This window comes from Cololabis saira, chromosome 18 (genome assembly GCF_033807715.1).
Source record: "Cololabis saira isolate AMF1-May2022 chromosome 18, fColSai1.1, whole genome shotgun sequence".
NCBI lineage: Eukaryota > Metazoa > Chordata > Actinopteri > Beloniformes > Belonidae > Cololabis > Cololabis saira.
Genome location: NC_084604.1, coordinates 24,462,801 through 24,483,132, shown reverse-complemented (window position 1 = coordinate 24,483,132; position 20,332 = coordinate 24,462,801). Strand labels below are relative to the sequence as shown.

Genomic DNA, 20,332 nt, shown 5'->3' with positions numbered 1-20,332 from the left:
GGCTGGTTTTCTTTCTTATTTGATAATACTAATAAGTTATGGCTGAAGTTTTGTCACATATCAATCTCCTTTCCTTAATAAGAGTTATATGATTCATATTTTATTGTGACATTTTAATCGGAAACCTATTTCAAATCTCTTAAGACAGATGTTTTCCCCAATTACGCCCCTCTTAAAAGGAAATTTCAATATCACCTTTATATTTTTGGAACTGATTCTCATGTGACAACTGTACCCTCAGTACACGGTCTGCTTTCTTAAACCACTGTGCCAGCAGTCCAACAAGTGCAAACTTTAGAACAAAACCAAAGACCAAAGACCAAAACAATGTGAAATTAAGTGTACAGTGGGAACGGAATATACATCTGTAGCAAAATGGCCATTAATGGTTGTTCAGGGGGCAATCTGCGTAATTATAACTTTGTATTTACCATTTAACCATGACACTGGACTTAATGCACTTTACTTTTTTGTACAGGAATGTCTATGCTATGTTGTCATAAGTTTGTACAAGTCGAGTACTGATATTGCTTAGTATTGCTGAAAGTTGAAACAAGCAGAAACAATCAGGACTAAGAGGCCTGTTTCATAAAGGGGGTTTTGCAAAAAACATGACTAAGTTTAACCTGATTGAAGAAAACTCTGGCTTTTTAAGTTTCGTGTAGAAAGGGAGTGAAACCCTTTGCTGAAATGTGCTGCTGCCATCAAATTCAAAATGAGATCATGATTTTCATGAAATGGCAGAATGTCAGTTTCAACATCTTATGTGTTGTTTAGTTCTATTGGGAAGAATACAATATTTATGATTTATGAGCTATGCAAATCAATTCTGGATTCTGTTTTTACTTACATTTTACACCCTATCCCAGTTTTTTCTGGATTAAAAAAAAAGAAAATTGTGACTTTAGTTTCCTTTTTTCATAGTGTAGACAGATAGAATGGGGATGACATGCAGCAAAAGTCCACAGGCTGGGACTTGAACCTGCGACCAGGTCTGCGGGACGACTGCAGCCTCAGTACATGGGCTGCTCGTTTTAACCACTGTGCCACCCAGTGGCCCTTTTTCTGTATTTTAACTCAAATTTTTCTTGAACTTCCTTTATGAAACAGGAAGCAAGACAGGTACTGTAACTATGATGTAGAATAAACCATCAGCAAAGCATACAAAAATTAAGTCAGAATTAAAAATCCTGATTTTGGTGAAGTCACATTCAGATTGATAAAAGTATATTTTAACATCTGTCAGTTTGTTTATTTTTAAAGTTTCGAAAATGAATGTTTTCAAGCCTGTTTTTTGTACCAACATTAATGGAAACAAAATTATATAACAATTATACAGAATCAACAGCACAAATGTACCTTTGTTGTAGCCAAATAAATATTCAAACCAGTCAGTTTATAATTTATTAAAAAGAAAATTGCAAATATTCATTGTTTAAAAAAAAGAAATAAACATATATAAACAAACACTTGGTTTTGTCATCATCCATAATGCTGATGGCTTTTTTCTTTTTTTCTAAAAAGACTGCATTAGGTTTAAAAACGCTAGACATGTAAAACACAACCTTTTTTTTATGAACATTTTATGAAGTTTTAACATGGCACACAACCTCCTGAACAAAACTCAACCATCAGTGTTACACATTCTTACAACTGAACAATTTATTACACAGGGTTGAAACCGTTTTTTGTGCATCCTCAAAACTACTGCTGGTCTGCGTTTGCACTTTTTTGGGAGTCCTTTTGTCCTCGCTCTGGATCTTTGAGACGGTGGATAGTGATGAGTGGGGCCTCTGGAAGGGAACTGAGGAAGAAAAAAAACAAAACAAAGAGTACAATCTGGATGTGTCTTTTATATTATGTGAGCTCTTACTATAAACCAAGCAGGGTACTGAAGTAACACAATCTATCAAAAAAAACATTTATACGATGAAAGCTAATTCATTAAAATGAATATACAGCAATTAACTCAATAAAAGATATCTGGGTGGTCTAACCGATTTAATACACAGGCACATAAACACACAGAGGTTGTGTCAGTGGCTACCTCATGTGCTGTGGGGTCAAGAAAATGAACTGTCGGTACGGCTGACTGGCAGCCACCTTCAGCATCATGTCCATAGATATCCTCCTGTTTACCATGTCCTAGGAGCACAAAGGACCAAGAACGTTAGTTTTAAGCAAAGTGAGCAACTGAACTGTCGTATAAAATAGTTTTTCCCTCCATATCCTGTTTGTTATGACAGATGAATTATCTAAGATCCTAGTTTGGCCATTTGGCACGCTTGAATATATATACAAACTTAAAACATCATCAAAACTGTGTCATGTTACCATGAAAACATCAAACTCATCAAGACAGCGGAAAGGCGCCTCCGTGATGGCCCAAAGAGAGAGAACAAAACAAACAGTGGAGAAGGAGCGTTCCCCTCCAGACAGGGAGCGCATGTCACTCAAGTCTGCCTGGTTTCCTTGGCCCGGCTGCACCTAAACAGGCGTGGTAAAACAGTCCACGTTAGTTCTGTACAAGAAATCTATGCTGGGAAATCATGACTTCTGAGTGCAACCCCATCTGATAAGAAGGGAAATAAATTTAATTTTAGGCAGCTTATGCCCATTCTTTTACACTTCACATAAAGAAGCATCTACTACAAGCAGATGCCATAACAAATAAAAAATAAATGAACATTACTGAGCAATAAAATGATCTTACAGAGATGGACAGGGTTTCATTCTTGTGGTCAAACATCATGCTTCCACTGTAGCCTCTCTGAGCCAGCATGCTCATAAAGTAATATTTACAGCGAGCTGAAAAGAACCTACAACACCAAATACAGCACTTTGTCAACATTGCTATATATAAACTTGCTTAACATTTAGTGCATCACTGCTAAAATAAGCTAAGAAAGTTAAAGAATCGTAACTTGCCTCCTGAGTTCAGTGTAAACCTTCAGTCTGTTGTTTACGACACCTTCCAGGCTCTTGATGAAGCTGTTGAGGTTTTTCATTTGCTGCGACATGTTGTTATACTTCTCTGTGGCTTCATGGTACTGCCTTGATGTAAGAAGAGACCAGTGAAAAACTGAAGCGAACAGCATCAGTTTGGTGTGGTGGAAGTGTTGGGCTTACCCAAAATAATAATTAAGTAATGTACCTCACAATCTCTTCACGATCCCCCTGTTGTTCCTGCTGGGTATTGATCTTCACTTTAATGCGGCTGATCTCGCTGTCCAGACTCTTGCCAGAACGACGGACATCAATCCGTTCTGGACAGATCATAGAGGCCTTTGTCACAGATACCTGAATTAAAAAAAAAAAAAAAAAAATCAAAGTTACCATTAGTGTCCAACTTTAAGACACACAAATAACATGGGTGGTTATACCAAAACATTAAATCAATATTAGACTTGGAAGAAAAAAAGAAAAAGAGTAGGTCGTGTTTGTATTATAAATAGTACATTTCAACACACCTCTATTTCCTTCTCTTGGCTTTTAAGTTGGCCTTCTAGATTCTGGATGTTTTGGAGATGGGCCCTGCGCTTTTCATCGTAATGTTTCTTATGATGTTTGGATTTCATCACTTCATGGTCAGCTTTATTCAGATCCTCCTGCAGAGGGACAAATTTGATAATGACAAAATAAACCGATGAACACATATCTTGGTATATGAATAACTCTAGACAGTCCTAAAAAGTGTGAAAATTTTAAACTATGCCATTATGCAGTTCATTTTGTTGACCTGGTGTTTCCTTCGGGTCAGTGTGTGCAGATGGCTCACTTGTGGGCGTCACTGTTCAATGATCTCTAACTAAAACAACAAAACGTTCAATCTGACTGAATAAAATTCCATAGAAGTATTTAGTAAAATGTTTTTAGTTTTACTTTAGTTTTTTCCCCTCAATATGTCTGAGACTTTATAGTCAGAAATATCCTGGGCCGCTGGGTGGTTAAAGCAAGCGTCACATGTACTGAGGATACAGTCCTCCAGCAGCGGTCGCGGATTCAAGTCCTGGCCCTTTGCTGCATGTTGTCCCCATTTTCTCTCTCTACACCTTGAATAAGAGGCCACTAGAGCTGCAAAAAAATCTTTAGGAAGAAAAAAAAAAAAAAAAAGCATAACAACCTTCACTGTACAAGTGACAGCCTTACCTTGACTGAATCAGCCTCTTCAGTGATGGTGTTGATGCGATCTTTGTGCTGCTTGTATTCCCGCTCTGCGTTTTCGTACTCAGCCTTGAGGATGGCCATCTGTTGTTTTGCTTCTTCATGCTCCGCTTGCTTAGATGAAATCTTTACAACAATCTCCTCAAGCTCTTCCTCCTGGAGTTGACCACATATTACAGACCATCAGAAGACTCCTGTGCTTGCTGACTGAACAGCCCACGTTTCTCTAACATAAATCTACTAAACTGAACACAAGATGGGGTATAGTGTTTGTTTTTTTCGTATAAACACCAGTGAGCTGTACAAACCAGAGGCTTGAGGTCCTCTGACTGTGGCTCCTCCACATTCTGGAGATCTCGCTGCTCAAACTCCAACTTTGTGGCCTTGTCCTGTAACAAAGAGTAATGATTAATAGGGGGTCAAATTAGCATATTAATTGCGGTTAATTAATTACAGGCATATTTAGATCGTTATGTTTTTTTTTTTAAATCGCTTAATCTATTTTGTAATCTCTCACTTTTTCTGTTTGCAAGTTGCCTTTATTTTGAAATCTGTGTTTGTGCGGTGGGCTTCTTGTGCTTGAGCAACGGCCAGTCACACCTTGAAGTGGACATTGATTGGCTGTCACCGTGTTGAAGAGAGTAGTGGAGAAGAGACGTGAAAATGGAGGAGCATGTGAAAGTTGTCGGTCCAGTGAATGGGGAATTTACATTTCTAAAACGCCCCAACGGCACCATTGATAAAAGGTTCTTTGTGGAAAGGACTTTACTCACTATTGAAGCAGCTCAAGTTTAGCCACATAAACGCAAAGCACCCAGTCGCGATGGCAGCCACAGCTAACGTTAGCAGCAACGATGTTGCCACAGCAACGCTCTTCCCCAAACAAAACTCGAGGAGAGCAGCCGCGCATGCACACGTCTGCGACCAAGAGGCTGGCGAAGGTTCTTACCAAGTGGATGTAAATGACTAGGACTGCATCTGTTCAAGTCTGTTAAAAAATGAATAAATTACTTTATACATTTATATATCAGTGTTTTGATCTGCCACAATAATGTACAGGGGTGCACACAAGCTGGTACTCGAGGGCTACGGTAGTCTACTGCATGTTTTAGATGTTTCCCTGTCTTCAACACACCTGATTCTAATCACTGGTCGTCATTAACATGTCATCAAGGTTTACACACTCTGTTGGTGACACAGCCTTGTCTATCAGGGCTGTGTTGAGGCAGGGAAACATCTAAAACGTGCAGTAGACTGGCCCTCGAGTCCCATGTGTGCACCCCTGATAATGTAATGAATTTAAAAGGAAGACACCTCGAGTTGAGGGCTTTTCTCAGCAATTTTTAGGCGAGATTAAAAAATAGATTAATTAATTACAGATCTTCATTAATCAATCTCTCAATTTTTGTAATCACTTAACAGCACTATTAATTAATTAATTTTTGCATAAGAGGTAAACGTTTTGAGATAGAAATAATTTGAAGATTTGGCAACAAATACAGGCACCGTGTCATACATTAACAAAGATGAAACAAGCTCACAGAGCTACAGTAGACATCACGGCTGACATGACTAAAAACACTCAAAAAAATGATGGAAGAGAAAAAAAAAGAATGACCAACAAGACACTGAACAAGCATTATTCTCTGACACTGTAGTAAAACCACCTTAATCTCCATGTCTATAGGTACCTTTGTGTATACAACTTTGTTTTCATTTCACACGTGTAGTACTGTGCTGAGGTCTAAACCACAGCGTTTAATGACAGTTTTAATGACATCCATATGTATTTACAGTTTGGTCAATAACAACATAATTACAGCAATCTAGCTCTCTTAATCGTAATTAATATAGCAAAAAATTGTATGGGACAATCCCCTCGAAGCGTTAAATCTATGCTTCAGTCTGAGGGAGCATAGAAATGCTGACTTTTGCTTGTAAAGTCATTTTGTTCTAAAAAATTGTGCGGTTTCATTTTGTTTACATATTATCTTCAGATCGACCAATATGGATTTGTATATGGTCATTGGAGATTATCTTTAAAAAAAAAAAAAAAAGGGCAAATCTGTTTGCCTCTAATAATGTTGCTACATCGGAATCTTGATAAAGAGACGGAAAAAACAGAATATTAATGACTCTGACTTTGTTAACTTTAAGAGTACTGTAAGTGAATAGTGGTGAAACAGGAGCAGTTACCTTAGTGGACTTCTGCCCCACGTGGGCTTTTCTCAGTAACCCTTCATTCTGTTTTATATCTTCATCCAGTTTCTTCATCTGTTGCAGGAAACGGCCCTCTTGAGCTTTCTGGTTCTCCAGTTCTTTTTGCAGATGCCTGAGAGGAAAGTGAAGAACCAAGAAAAACAGAGAAAAAAAGCACATCTTGAACTGACTGATTCCAGAATATAAAAGGCATTCATGATATTTTTATTTTTTTTCCTAAACATACAGCAGACGTAAGAGTCGTTTTTCTGGCTCAGCTATGCCTACAGTATACCAAAGACTCACACGAAGACGCACACGCACCTGATTTCATCCTCAACGTCTCCTGACAGATAGAGCACTCTGGTCTGATCTGCAGTGTAAGTACGGTTAGTGAAGATCTGATCACCTTCCTTTGAGAAGGCCTGGAGGCAGTTCCGAGGCGGATTTTTGCCCTGCAACAATCTCCGAGCCTGTGTGCGATCCTACGCATGCAAACAGACACGCAACAAAAACAATCCATGTCAGTACATCACAATTTTTGAACACTGATAGGATTTTAAAGATGACATTTACATAATGTAAATGTCAAAGAAGAAATTATGGTTTTTTTTTTTTTTTTTCCAAATCACTACATAATCTTCTCATTGTTACCGTATATTTTACTTGAAATGTTGAGTTGTATCAAGATTCTGCATGAACCTAAATTGCTGACACATTGTGGTGTGATTACATGTTAAAATCAAAGAGATATCATTTTAAGAGTTAACTTAGTTGGAAATCACCAAACCACATCACCATAATAAAATGTTTTACATCAAAAGACATGTTGGATGATTCTTTTCTGAAAATTCTGTTCAGCTTGAATAGCTGTTACAGTACATGCTGTTTGTTCACGCTAAGCCTTTATCCTTTTCCTTATATTTAAGGAATGACATCAATAATAATGGATTAGATTTATATTGCGCTTTTCTGGACACTCAAAGCACTCACTATGGTTCTGTTATTCATTCACTCCATTCATACTCGGTGAACTACATGTGTAGCCACAGCTGCCCTCACTGGAGGCAAGGAGGGTGAAGTGTCTTGCCCAAGGACACGACAGATGACTGGGGAGTCATTGGATGACCCCGCTCTACCACCTGAGCCACTGTTGTATTATTACCTTAATGAGCAGGATGCATTCAATGGCTTTTTGATCAATGAGACAGTTAGCCACAACTGGGTCCTCAATTTCAAGGGCTTGTAGAACAGTGGGATATTCAGGATGATCCACAGCCCTGATGGAAGAAACAATACTAATCAATGTCATATTCTTGTTAGTTACATGCCATACAAATGTATTTATTCCACTCCCTAATTAGTCTCTTGCAATACTGCACATTTTTGGCGACGGGCACCAACACGCACTCCCTGGATACCACATGACAGTTTACAGACATTTTGCTCTATTTTATTAACACGGATCCAGCAATCTCACAAAGTTGAAGCGACCTCAGGTATGCTAGACTAAATCCTGTTTTTCTGTCATTCAAGTATAAAATGTGCACCAAGCTTACACCTCTCTTTTTACGCCCCACGTACAAGATGCTAACTAATTTTCAACATTGCAGGTAGGTCAGAAAACAGGAAAACATAATATGAAGCAGTAATATCAATCTCCTTTAACTGAACCTGACCAAGATTCATGAAAAAGAATGCTTTGAATTCTCTTTTGCAGGACTGTGTACTACTAAAACTGAGAACTGTGTTTGGTTTACTTGGTAAATTCTGAGCTCTTTTCACCTCCTTCTTGTGTCATGGACATGTGGAAGGAAACCGCTGGTTATGATGATAGGCCTGCGGCCTGTAGGGAATATTTTCACCATGAGGCCATGCAGCACCTTCTCATCATCGTGGTTGTCGCAGGTGAAGGCCTGAAGCAGACCTTTAAGACACACTTCCACAGCCAGGGCCAACTCTGGGTCCTTCAGACTAATGAGGTAACCTGCAAAAGGAACAAAACATGACAACCAAAGGCATATTAGAGGCAGTTTTCTGGCACAGGAAGCTGGACGACAGACAAAAAGCAAGTTAGAAAGTTAATCAACACTTGATTAAAGACAAAGTGAAATGAACATTGGTATACCTTTGTTCAGTTTTCAATGGAAGGAAAACAAAACATGTTACTGCATTTTTATGAGACAAACTGTTCTGGATGGTACAAAGCTCTTGAATATCCACTCTTGAGGGAGGAGTCAAAGCTTGTATGCCCCAAAGTATTTACACTCATTAACACTAATGTACAAATATACCAAATCTTACCAAGAGGTCCTCGGGGTTTGTGCCGGAAACGCCCCTTTGTGAAAGCTTCCTGGATGGCATTGAGCAGTGCAGGCATGTGTTCTCCAAAACGGCGAAGTCGATTAGAGCGACTGCTCTCCAGAGTCTTCTGATTCCTTCTGGTGGCTTCAATGGACCTCTGAAGCACCTTGTACTCCGTCCTGGACAAAAGAAAATAGGTCAGTGTTTCACTATGATAAAGGCTATTAGTGTTCTGGATATTTTTTTCCAGGATTTAGTGAGCAGATTAATCAGTCCATTAGTACCGACAAAGAATTAAAGCTTTTATTTTACTTGATCAATTTCTTGGTGCCTGGTAAAAAAAAAAAAAAAAACTTTCAGACTTGAAGAACATTAAACCCATAGTTTTATAATACTTGGATGTACATCAGACCAGGAAAGAAATACCGTAATACTGTAATTTAAAAAACAGATTCCCTCTTGTCCAAATACACCAAGATGTTTACACTGGTTTAACTAAAATCTTTTCTGAACAATAGTAGCAATAGAGTTGGGAAAAACACAAGTTGAAGCCACTAAGGGATCAAGCCTTAATGGTCATGAATGTATGATTTATTTTCCTTTTGTGCCCATTTCCTTACGTCATCTTTCCTTGTTCTTCTTTGGCACGGTGGCATGCAAGCTGAAACTGATCAATCTGCTGGCCAAGAGTGGAAATCTGATGCCTCAGGTTTTCAAGTTCAGTCTGGATCTCCTCCACACGCTCTGCCCTGGCCTGGCTCTCTGCACCTGTGGCCTGATTAATGCTAAAGCGAAGAAGAGATGATTCAAAACAAATAGGTGAAAAATACGTGACAATAAGTGAAAAAAGGGCATAGGAAAGCCTACAAACATCAACATGGAAAAACGGAACACAGGACATAAAAACAAGATGCAATCACACCTGATTTTGAGATCTTTTATCCGTGAAGACAGCTGAACTTTGTCTTTATCTAGGTCCCTAAGGTTGGCCTTGCAGGTGTGGGCGATGACCTGGAGTACACACAAAAGTGAGAGATAAAAATGTTGTCTATTAACAGAATTAAATAGCAAAATGTAAAACTAGACTGCTCTTCATCAATAACATAGTCCCTTTGGAGATTAATACAGTATTACCTGACTTTAAATTATTGAATTATATATTTTTTATTTTAAGTACTCTCTGCCTTAAAATAAAAATTACGGTACACTTATTGAAGGATATTACACTTAAAAATGTGGTTTGGTTCACTTTTCTTAAGCCAGATATTTTATTTATCATGGGGAAATTCCCCAAAACATCTAAAAAGTTGATCATTTTAACACACAATTTTTACATGGCACATATCATCAGAATATTTCTTCTATACAAACATCCAAAAGGAAGGCAACACAAATGTTTGAGCAACGCATTCCTAAATTCGGACCTCACAGCCCTTGAGGAGGTTATTGCGTCTCTGGGCCTCAGTCTTCAGTTCAGCACATTTAGGTTGAAGTTCCTGGACTTGCTGGGTGATGCCCTCCAATTGTTCCTGAATCTGCTTGTATTTCTTCTCAGCTTCCCCAACCTTACTCTACATAATGAAACAAAGAACATTTGGGGAAAAGAAAATGAGAAAAAAAAAAAAACAGGAAGTTGTGATGGTTTTCAAAAAAACAGGTCTGTGCGGACAAAAACCACATTGGGTTAAGAGCCGTCTTACAGAGGAAGCAGTTATTTCATTAGCCATAATTATATTGATAACACACACATTGAGATAGAACATCATTTACAGAAGTGTCATACCTTCCATTCATCCACTTTCTCATCATATTTCTCTGTGGACCGCCTCCCTGCCTCCAGTTTTTCCTTCAGTGGTTCCAACTCTTTCTCCATCTCAGCCACCTGCAACATTTGCTTAATTTAATTTAAAAAATACACTTCCAATAATTCTAGTACAAACTACGTCAAGGAGAATGTGAACCACTACAGACTGTTAAATTCTCAACAACCCTTCAGTGTGTTTGATAATCTCACCAAAACCCAAGCCATTTGCTTCTGTAATTCCTCCAGTTTGGTGCCCATTTCATCAATCGATGCCAGGCTCTTGAAATGGTCCTCTTTCTCCAAAAAATTCCTCTTCAAGTCTTTCAAACACTGTAATAGTACCGTAAACATGCAGGTTCAAATAAAACATGGTTAGAAACCCAAAACATTTGCTAGGTTGTCATACTGGAAAGGGTATGTATTATATCACATGGTCCTCATTATAATCATTATTATCCCCCAGCAATACAGTTATGTAGTATATGTATATCCTTGAAAGTGAAACAAATCTATACCTCACGGTGTTGCTTTACTTTATTTTCTGTGACAAGCTTGGTTTTTTCAATGTGAATGAAGTCTTCTCTCATCTGCTCCAGTTGAGTGGCTTTCATAAAAAACTGCAAGGAAAAACATCTATAAATAAAACTTTATAGAACAGATTCCAACAAAATGACAGGTCTTAAACTTGGGCCAACAACTCTTCAATATCAGTTAGGGAAGGATGTTAAGCTTGGAATCAAGCAAACAGAAGCATGTTAGGAGGAAAACAAACAAGAAAAAGAAAATTGTTGGAGCTCCTGCTAATGACATTAGTTTTGCAGGTCAATGGTTATTAACACAGGTACTAGACTGTTATGGCTTTTATGTAAACTTCACTGCAGCGCTCCAGCAAATCTGGACTGGAACTTAAAGTCTGGACTGCATTGTTTAAAAAAAAGTCGAAATATTTCACTCAAAGCTGAATACTTCATACCTACTCTTGAAGGACTGGAGAACTAATTAAAACAGCAAAGAAATTAGTACGATTCATTAAAGTTTCCCATAAACTGACCATTACGAAATGTCATGCATTTATACATACCTTATACTTGTCTCCCTCTCCTTTTGAGTGTAGGAAGCATTTGCTCATCTCCTGGGTGAGAACTGATACAGGATTGTTGATCTTTGGAAGAAAAAGATAATACAAGATCATTTCAGTAACACAGATGTGTTACTGTGCTGGCAGTCTAACGCTGATAGTTGGATGTCTATCATCGAACCTGAGTCAAATGGGCTCATGACTTGTTAAGTGCTACAGTAAGATTTTTTTGCAGCTCTAGTTGCCTTTATTCAAGGCGTAGACAGGAAGGGGGGTAGAGGGAGAGAGAGAATGGGGACGACATGCAGCAAAGGGCTGCGGGCCGGGACTCAACCTGCGACCGCTGCAGGAGGACGGTAGCCTCAATACATGTGCCGCTTGCTTTAACCACTGTGCCACCCAGCAGCCCTAGTGCTACAGTAAGATTTGATGTTTTCATGTTTGAGGAACACTAAAGTGATGCTTAACTGCTAATGAATAAGTCATGCATGTCCCTTACCTGAATATTAAAATTGTCGAGGATGGAATTGAGCTCCTCCTTTTTGGATGAAATTATATAGCCTATCAGAGGATAAAAAATACATTAATCAAGATTTTTGCCTTTATATATTGTATGAATATCGTTAAAAAAGAAGAAAAAAAGCCAACTAAAAACATACTTTAAATAAGTGAACCAAACTGTAGGGACTTATACAGTTGGTCTACCAAATGATATGTAAAATATACATTTTTATGATCTTTACCTGCTTTACTTTTCAGTTTATAGGTTCTTATTCCATCTCGTGTTATTCTCTGGTCAATAATGATGGCTGGACCGTAGATATCTGGTCTGTAGGCATCTCTACCTTTATTGTGCAGGGTGATTGACACATCAGCAGAACTGGAAAAAACAAATACAGTATATTCAGTATATGATAAATCATGAAATGTTATATTAATGGGATGCAGCTTTCCTATTACAAAAAAGGAATTTCTTGTTTAAAAAACAAACTAAGGTTTTTCATAAGACTACAAGATCAGCCAGAAACTTTTGCGTCACATGATGTAAAAATGTTCACCTCTCTCCTTCTTTCACAAACCCCTTGAGCGATAAGCCTCTATTTGTGGCTTGTGCAGTCCCACCTAAGGCAACTATAAGTGCTGTCAGAATGGCACTCTTTCCACCTGTTACAAAAAGGTTACAGATGAACAGTGTGTCAGATATTGTGTGAAACAGCGGTTTATGGCCAATAAGATATTAACCAATGTTATTAAACAAAGTTTATGTACTTTGACTAATGCAATATTAATTTCTTTATCACAAATGCATCTACTCGACTTAAAACCAGACACCTAAGAAGTCAGACAAAGTACAAATCAGTTAAAGATGGACATTTAAAGATATGTCCAATGTTAATGATAACAAAGTTGAATGTGTTGAGCATACATTGTGAAGCAGAACCTTAAACCTTTATGTTTGAGGACTTGTGTAATAACCAGAACCAAATAATGAGCGGTAATTTAGATTAGATCTTTGTTTAGTCGTTATATAACAACAAAATTTAAAGTGCCCTCAGTCAGTGCTAGTAGCTGTGCAGTGCTGAGTAGATTGAGTTTTGTTACAACTGTAGGACAAGAACTGTCTCTAAAACGGGTTGTTCTTGTTTTAATTGCTCTGTACCGTCTACCTGAGGGCAACAGTGCAAACGGAGTGTCTTTTGTGATCTGTTTTGCCTTTTTAATACAAGTCGTTGTGCAAGTCCTCCAGTGAGGGGACATCTCTATTAAAAATATAATTATACATTTATGTAAACTATTGCATTTACTTGGATAATTGTTGCTAGGGGGTATTCTCTAGGATATTCCAGATATGGAGGTGCACTTACTTCCGTTGTTGCCAACAACAAAGTTGACATTGGAGCCAAAGGCAAAAGGACCGAGGTTGGCGTGGCACATGAAGTTTTTCAGTGTGATGCTCTCCAGAATTCCTGCATCACTCACCACCTCAGCAGCACTCTGTAGCTGAACACAAGAGACGCAGTGGCTGCAATGAATAACTGAGTGAGACACAATGTAGCACATTATCTAAGAATATACTAAGATAACAAGAAATCAATCAGGCAGCTGCAGCTGATCCAGAACGCTGCCGCCAGATTCCTTACAAACACCAGGAAACTGGACCATATTACACCGGTCATGAAATCGCTACAAAGTGATTTGAACGTGGAAAGTTGCGGTCTTTCGTGCACAAATCCAGTCTGGCCTACGCACTTTTCTGAGGTTTTGTCCGTTGCCGACACTCACTGGTGATGCAGTGAAGTCCAGAATATGAGGAGACATGACGTCAACAATAAGTTCACGACCACATGAAGGACACGACAGTCCCCACATCCCCAAATAAGTTACACAAGAGTGGAGCTGCAACAATCTCACTATCAGCCACATGAACATGTAAAAAGGTAGGAGCACAACAATGTCACCCCCAAATCTCGATGGCAGCTTTGGCTCCGTTAGAGGAACCTGCTGATGCAGGATCAGGAGCGAGTCTTCAGGGTCCTCACTGATCTGCTGGTCCAGGACTAAGACTGGACCATCAGCTGGTTTAGGTACCAAGAGGATCTTCTGGATCTGCCCTGAACTGGACCAGCTGCTCCGGTTCAGACCAACATGATGCTGACGGGTCGGACATCTCCCAATCGCCATGACGACCGTATGGGATGACTACTCAAGATAAAAGCCAGATCCTAAAACATCCCATAACTGTGTCTGAACAGACAAACATTAAAACACAATTTGCAGCAAAGAACCAGTTCTGTAAAGTTGTCTTTTTTAAATAAAACTAACATGTCACTGAAAGGTTGGTTAGTACGAACTGATGTGACTCAGAAATATATAAATAATGTTTTTATTTAATGTTTAGGCAACTTCCAGAGTCTGATATCGAGTATGCTGCAGTATAGAAAGTGTTTCTCTGGTGATGGAGTCCGGGACACAGACCGGTCTCTCCTCCTGCGGCTGCAACACTCCGAGTTACAGCAACTTTGTTCTTTATTTCTCACGTTGGCACAACTTGTCTTTTTTTCTGCAGCGGAGGAATCAGATCGTGATGCTTCATGTTTTAAATGTAAGTTTATGTTGTTCACATTGTTATTACTTATGAGAGGTGACCGTGGACATCCACAATGTGTAAGACTCACTACAAGTGTACATTGGGCTTAATTAGGGCTGCAACGATTCGTCGACAAAAATCAATAATCAAAATTGTCGACAATGAATTCCATTGTGGACAATTGTCGCCAGACGTGTCTTTCCAATGGAGTGAGGCATCTCACTTTCAATACAATCTCTGCCGAGAGTCGCGCATGCACGATAGCATCTCAGCACAGCTGTGGGAAATAAAACTTCAAAAGTTTGGGAGCATTTTAGCCTCGATACGGCGAATAAAAAGATGACTTGCGAGGTTTGCAAAGCCGACGTTGCTTTTCACAGGAGCACGTCGGTAATGCATTTGAAGAGAAAGCAGGTCGGAGTGTTGAACCAAACGGACTCGCCTTGGTAAGATATTAAGCCTATTTTCATTTGTTAAATTAATTCCTTTCATTCGTTAACGTTGTTTAATTCATGTTATTTATTAGTATTATTTGAGCCACTCACAGCCTACTCTCGTTGCTATAACCTCAATCATAATTGATGCTGCGCGAAAGCTTGTGTGATGATGACAATGATGGATTTGCATCTAACTTTCAGTCAGATGCCTATGAACTGTCAATTATTCATCAAGCTCCACAATGATCATGTCAACATTAAATCATATAGATTTGTCTGGACATTTCTCTTGCGGTACGGGAGATGACACTAAATCTATTATTGTGCGGCATAAATTCTCAGTTTTTCCAGATGCGGGCGGGAGTGTAACACACACGTTGCGGGCAGTAATGGTCAATTCAGCGGGATCTGGATGAAGAAAACAGTCCCGCGCAGGGCTCTAGTGCCCATCTTTCTTGTGTTTATCATCATTTGCCACGTAATTAAAGCAACCTCATACTAAATTAAATTTTTTTTTTTACTAATTATCCGATTAGTTGACTCATCGTTTCAATAGTTGCTAACTAGTCGACTATTAAAATAGTCGTTAGTTGCAGCCCTAGGCTTAATCCGTTAGTATAAAATACGCGTGACAATAAAGCGGAACGAGGAGCCGCTTTTCGTCCCACCAACTTAAGTTATGTCTGTTCTTAAAATACAAACAAGAAAAGGAGAGTGTAGTGATTCCCTAACGCTAAATATTAACATTCACAAACCCTTACGATCATAATAAACCCACAGCTCTTCTTGGAATGGAACACGGGGCAAATAACAATACTCGGAAGAAATGCCCCCAAATAAATCAATTTTCCAGCCTCAACTTCTGTAAGTGTCTCCAGTTACCAGCTGATGTTTTTTTTTATTTGTTTTCCTTGTTTTTGCAAGTTCCTTGTTAAGATGAGTGGTTTTTAATGGATAATTACCCTCATTATCATATTCAAATGAATCTACTTAAGGGAGGAGACAGGGAGGAGTGTTGTGCTCCCGCATGTGCGCTCAATTCCACGTTGATTGTGATGTTCAAAGAAATGGATTTGGGCGTACACACAGTTTTGAGAATCTGAATTTTCTTTTGCGTACGCAAGAATTCCATGCACGGATTCACGTTGAAATCCACGCACTCTTTGTACATGAGGCCCCTCTGGTTTGTTGTGTGTCCCAAGAACAAGAACCAAGCAAGGTGAGGCAGCGTTCAGTTATTCTGCTCCTCACTGGTGGAACAAACTTCCTGTAGACCTGAGGTCTGCTCCAACTGTCAGCTCCATTAAATCAGGCCTAAAAACATTACTGTTTACTGAAACGTACTCCTAAATTAAATACTTATCTGCTGTACTCTACTGCCCTTACTTTTTAACAACTTGTGTTTTTTATTATTTTACCATTTTATTTGTTGTTTACTGTTTAATTGCTTTTAATATTGATGTGAAGCACTTTGGATTACCTTGTGTTGAATTGTGCTATATAAATAAACTTGCCTTACCTAAGATAAAACAGAAAACAAAAACACATAAAAGCCTGGTGTTCTGCCAATCCTTGCTACATGCCGAGACATGCTACTTTGTGGTTCTGCGCATGCGCATAGTCGATTTTCAAAGTTTGATTGGCACGTCCATCATTTCTTGCACCATGTAAAATTGATAATATGGAGGTTGAGTATTTGATCCTTCAAAATACACTACCCATGACATGAATTGCATTACACTTTGTGAACATTATAGCCTACGATAAAGAGAAAAAAAAAACAATTCTATCACTTTATTTGATATTCATTCAGTCATTGGCCTTGATTAAGCCAGGCAGGTCATTAATAACACATTCTTATTTACAATGACGGCCTGGCAAGAGACATGGACCACTTGGGGGAAAGGAAGTGTTTTAGGGAGTAAAACACAGTAAAATTGTAGCTCTGCAAAAGGTAGAAAACCATTAGGTAGCATTTTTTGGCAAAGCAGCAGAAATTGGCAGAACTTTTTGTATAAGACATTACATACCTGGTCACTGTCAGCTTCTTCCGACTGTGATCGATGTCCTTGATCGTGATCAGGAGAATCGGACCCGTTTTCTCCGGATCTCCTGCGTTTATCCGGGGGTTCGGTGGCCGGGCTACTCCGTTTAGACATCCTGGACACCCGACAACTTCACGTTCGGGGGCGAAACGAAACTGAAAGGAAAGGAAACACTGAGGTCGCTAACAGCGAGTCTAAAGGCTGATTTATAGTCCCAGGTTACACCGATTTAACGCGGAACCATAATTCAGGCTTAAAGGAGCATGACGCTCCTTTTAAGAAATGACTCTCTAGCGCCACCCTTCGCCAATACGGCCGTCGGGGGTACTGCAGCCAACAGTGAAGCCGGCACGGGAGAACGGGGAGAACGCGTATGCTGCGTCATGTGACGTCACATCCGCAGGACAGCGCGGGAAATTTGGGCCCGAATTGCAGCACATTTTGCAGCACACAGCCTGTTCAAGGCAACGGAGAGATATACTAGAGCAGTGGTCCCCAACCTTTACCGCGGACCGGTTTAATGTCTGACAATATTTTCACGGCCCAATCTAAAGGTGTAGCCGATAAAAACTAAATAAAATGACCGGCATTAAAAACTGTGGTATTTTCGCTATAGTAGTAGTAATAATAATAATAATAATAATAATAATAATAAAAAAAAACATCATTTTTGAAGAAATAAAATGAAATAATGGAAATTGTAAATTACCTATAATATCAGTGTTTCTATAAATGTGTTTTTATGTTTGTTTTCTCATTAACGCTATTTAAAGCCAGGCTTTTATTTTATTGTTATATATTAAGTAGACTGATATTTAGTGCTTTTATTTTGAAGGCGTCTCGCCGAGACCTCGTCAACATCTGGCGCTTCGGACTTTAACGGTAAAAGTTTAACGGCAGTAGAAAGTGTGTCTGAAAGACTAAACTAGTGTCAGGAATGCTGAAGTGGAGCCTAACTGACACAAAAAGCACCTGCTGATGAGGATTTGTGCAAATTTTATACCGTATTTATGTCCAGCTTGAGTTTGGTCGCTCATGTATTGTGGTAGCTTTATTGTCAACCGAGCGAGCAGCTGCGTCGGTCTGTATTTAAGTTAAACTTATATGAATGTAGAAAGACTATTTTATTTTATTTTATTCCTTTATAACTCTTACGGTGTGTTTGCAGTGTATTTACATCCAAGGAATAAAAACATTGTGAACCATCAGTTTGAGAGTCATCCATCATCAGTCGGGGATTCTACAGAAATTATTTTTTAATAAAAAAAAATAAAAATATATATATATATATATATATATATATATATATATATATATATTTTTTTATTTTTTATATTTTTTTTTTTCTTCTCTCTGTGCGGCCCGGTACCAAATGACCCACGGCCCGGTACCGGGCCGCGGCCCGGGGGTTGGGGACCACTGTACTAGAGGACTCATTATTTTTGGTTTGGAACGCTTCACCTGACATTATTACTAGAAAACTTGAAACATATACGAATTTTTTTCATAAATCCTGCCTCTATCCTGCCTCATGCTCCTTTAACACTACAAACAGCGCCTTCAGCTGTAAATAATGACAATTTTCCTGTTTGTTTTAAATAAAATTAATCACTCGTTATTACAAGGATTCGCCACAAATCTCCCTTCTTCTGCTTTCCAAGGGCGCTAAATTTGAGCTCAGCCTGCTTCAGTTATCCTCGACACACACACCTCGTAGTGACATTCCTTTCACGAGACATGTAAACAACAAAAAACACGGGGCGAACCACAATAAAATAACCTTTCATTAGTTTAAACACAAAATATGACAAATTAATCATTCGTTTGTATATTTTTACCAACTCTATCAGCGTGAAGATGCTGCCACACTCGGACGGGAACAAGACGTTAAAGCTCGTTAATAACGGACGTAGAGGAAGAACGGTACTCTTCAAAATAAAAGCATAAAATAAAACGTAAAACGACAGAAGTGCTTAATTGACTCTGCACGTAATATGCTGCCATTTACAGTCCCGGTCTCTCACACTGCCGGTGTTCTGCCATTCCATGCTCCCTACCTACAGGCCACCTACAAGAGGCTGATACTCGTAACTGGGAATAATCAAAGCCTCTACTGCACATCCCGCTGTTCCTTCTGATTATTGTTTCTCGTTTTTGTGTTTGTTTTGTTTTGTTTTCTGCTTTTGTTTTGTATTACCTAGCTTATTCTATTTGTCTCATCACCTTTTAGTCTCTCTCGGTGCAAAATAACAGTAATTCCCCCCTTTTCTTTTTTTTTTTTTACAATCTTCCCTACAAAGTACTGCTTCTTACCTGTATGTCATTCAATGTTATACTGTACGAGTTAAAAAAAAGGTCTCCAGTGTAAACAAGTGTAATGCTTTCTTGGAATAATGCCTTTTAATTGACTTTGTATCAGCGAATCTGTACTGTCATGAAACTGTACCTGATCCTATGCAATTCTTCTAATAAATTCTTCAATCAATCAAACCCTGCCAGAAAATGCTACTTTGTGGTTCTGCGCATGCGCACAGTCGATTTCAACGTTTGATTGCGACGCCAATCATTTCTTGCACCATGTAAAAAGGATAATATGGGATGTCGAGTATTTGATCCTTCAAAATACATTACCCATTGCATGAATTGCATTACACTTTGTGAAAATTATACGATAAAGAGAGGAAAAAAAACTATTCTATAGCTTTATTTGATATTCATTCGGCTATTCACCTTTATTTAACCAGGCAGGTCATTAATAACACATTCTTATTTACAATGACGGCCTGGCAAGAGACAAGGACCACTTGGGGGTAAAGGACGTGGTTTAGGGAGTAAAACACAGTAAAATTGTAGCTCTACAAAAGGTAGAAAACCATCAGGTAGCATTTTTTGGCAAAGCAGCAGCGCTAAAACGATAACAAATCCCGCCCGTAGCTTAGCTGGCTAACTAACAACAGAGAGTAAATAGGTTAAAACAGCAGCCCATTGTGTTTTGTTAAAGGACTGGTGTGGTGGTGAGCTGCAGAGTGCATAGTTACCTTCAAGTGTCAGCAGCTGAACTCTGAACACCAGACCTGTACCGCGCTACCGTCTGAAAACTCTCGCGTGAATACACGAGATCTTTCAGCAACCACTCTTTTTTTTTTTTTTTTGAACAGGTTGCTGGGACATTACGCTTCTCTATGTGGTTGCTTTATGAAGCACCACAACTAT

At 38.9% G+C, this 20,332-nt stretch overlaps 1 protein-coding gene across 2 annotated transcripts; it reads right to left on the bottom strand.

Moving 5' to 3' along the window:
• Positions 1–1,391: 1,391 nt before the first annotated feature.
• On the bottom strand, positions 1,392–20,211 carry si:dkey-119f1.1 (Structural maintenance of chromosomes protein 6-like). Of its 2 annotated transcripts, none has more exons than XM_061747049.1 (27): positions 20,158–20,211; positions 17,105–17,274; positions 13,415–13,550; positions 12,608–12,713; positions 12,293–12,429; positions 12,049–12,110; positions 11,553–11,633; positions 10,987–11,088; positions 10,682–10,801; positions 10,451–10,549; positions 10,092–10,238; positions 9,590–9,678; positions 9,288–9,452; positions 8,668–8,846; positions 8,149–8,350; positions 7,529–7,643; positions 6,688–6,848; positions 6,361–6,496; positions 4,473–4,553; positions 4,150–4,320; positions 3,471–3,608; positions 3,155–3,300; positions 2,929–3,054; positions 2,714–2,819; positions 2,335–2,487; positions 2,048–2,145; positions 1,392–1,804 (listed from the first exon to the last, which is right to left on the bottom strand). In XM_061747049.1, the coding sequence occupies exons 2-27, from the start codon at positions 17,231–17,233 to the stop codon at positions 1,705–1,707; spliced, it is 3,285 nt and encodes a 1,094-aa protein (XP_061603033.1). In that variant the 5' UTR covers positions 17,234–17,274; positions 20,158–20,211; the 3' UTR covers positions 1,392–1,704. The 2 variants fall into 2 exon arrangements, with proteins under 2 accessions (XP_061603033.1, XP_061603034.1); XM_061747050.1 differs by lacking the exon at positions 20,158–20,211 and adding an exon at positions 18,958–19,918.
• Positions 20,212–20,332: the final 121 nt, after the last annotated feature.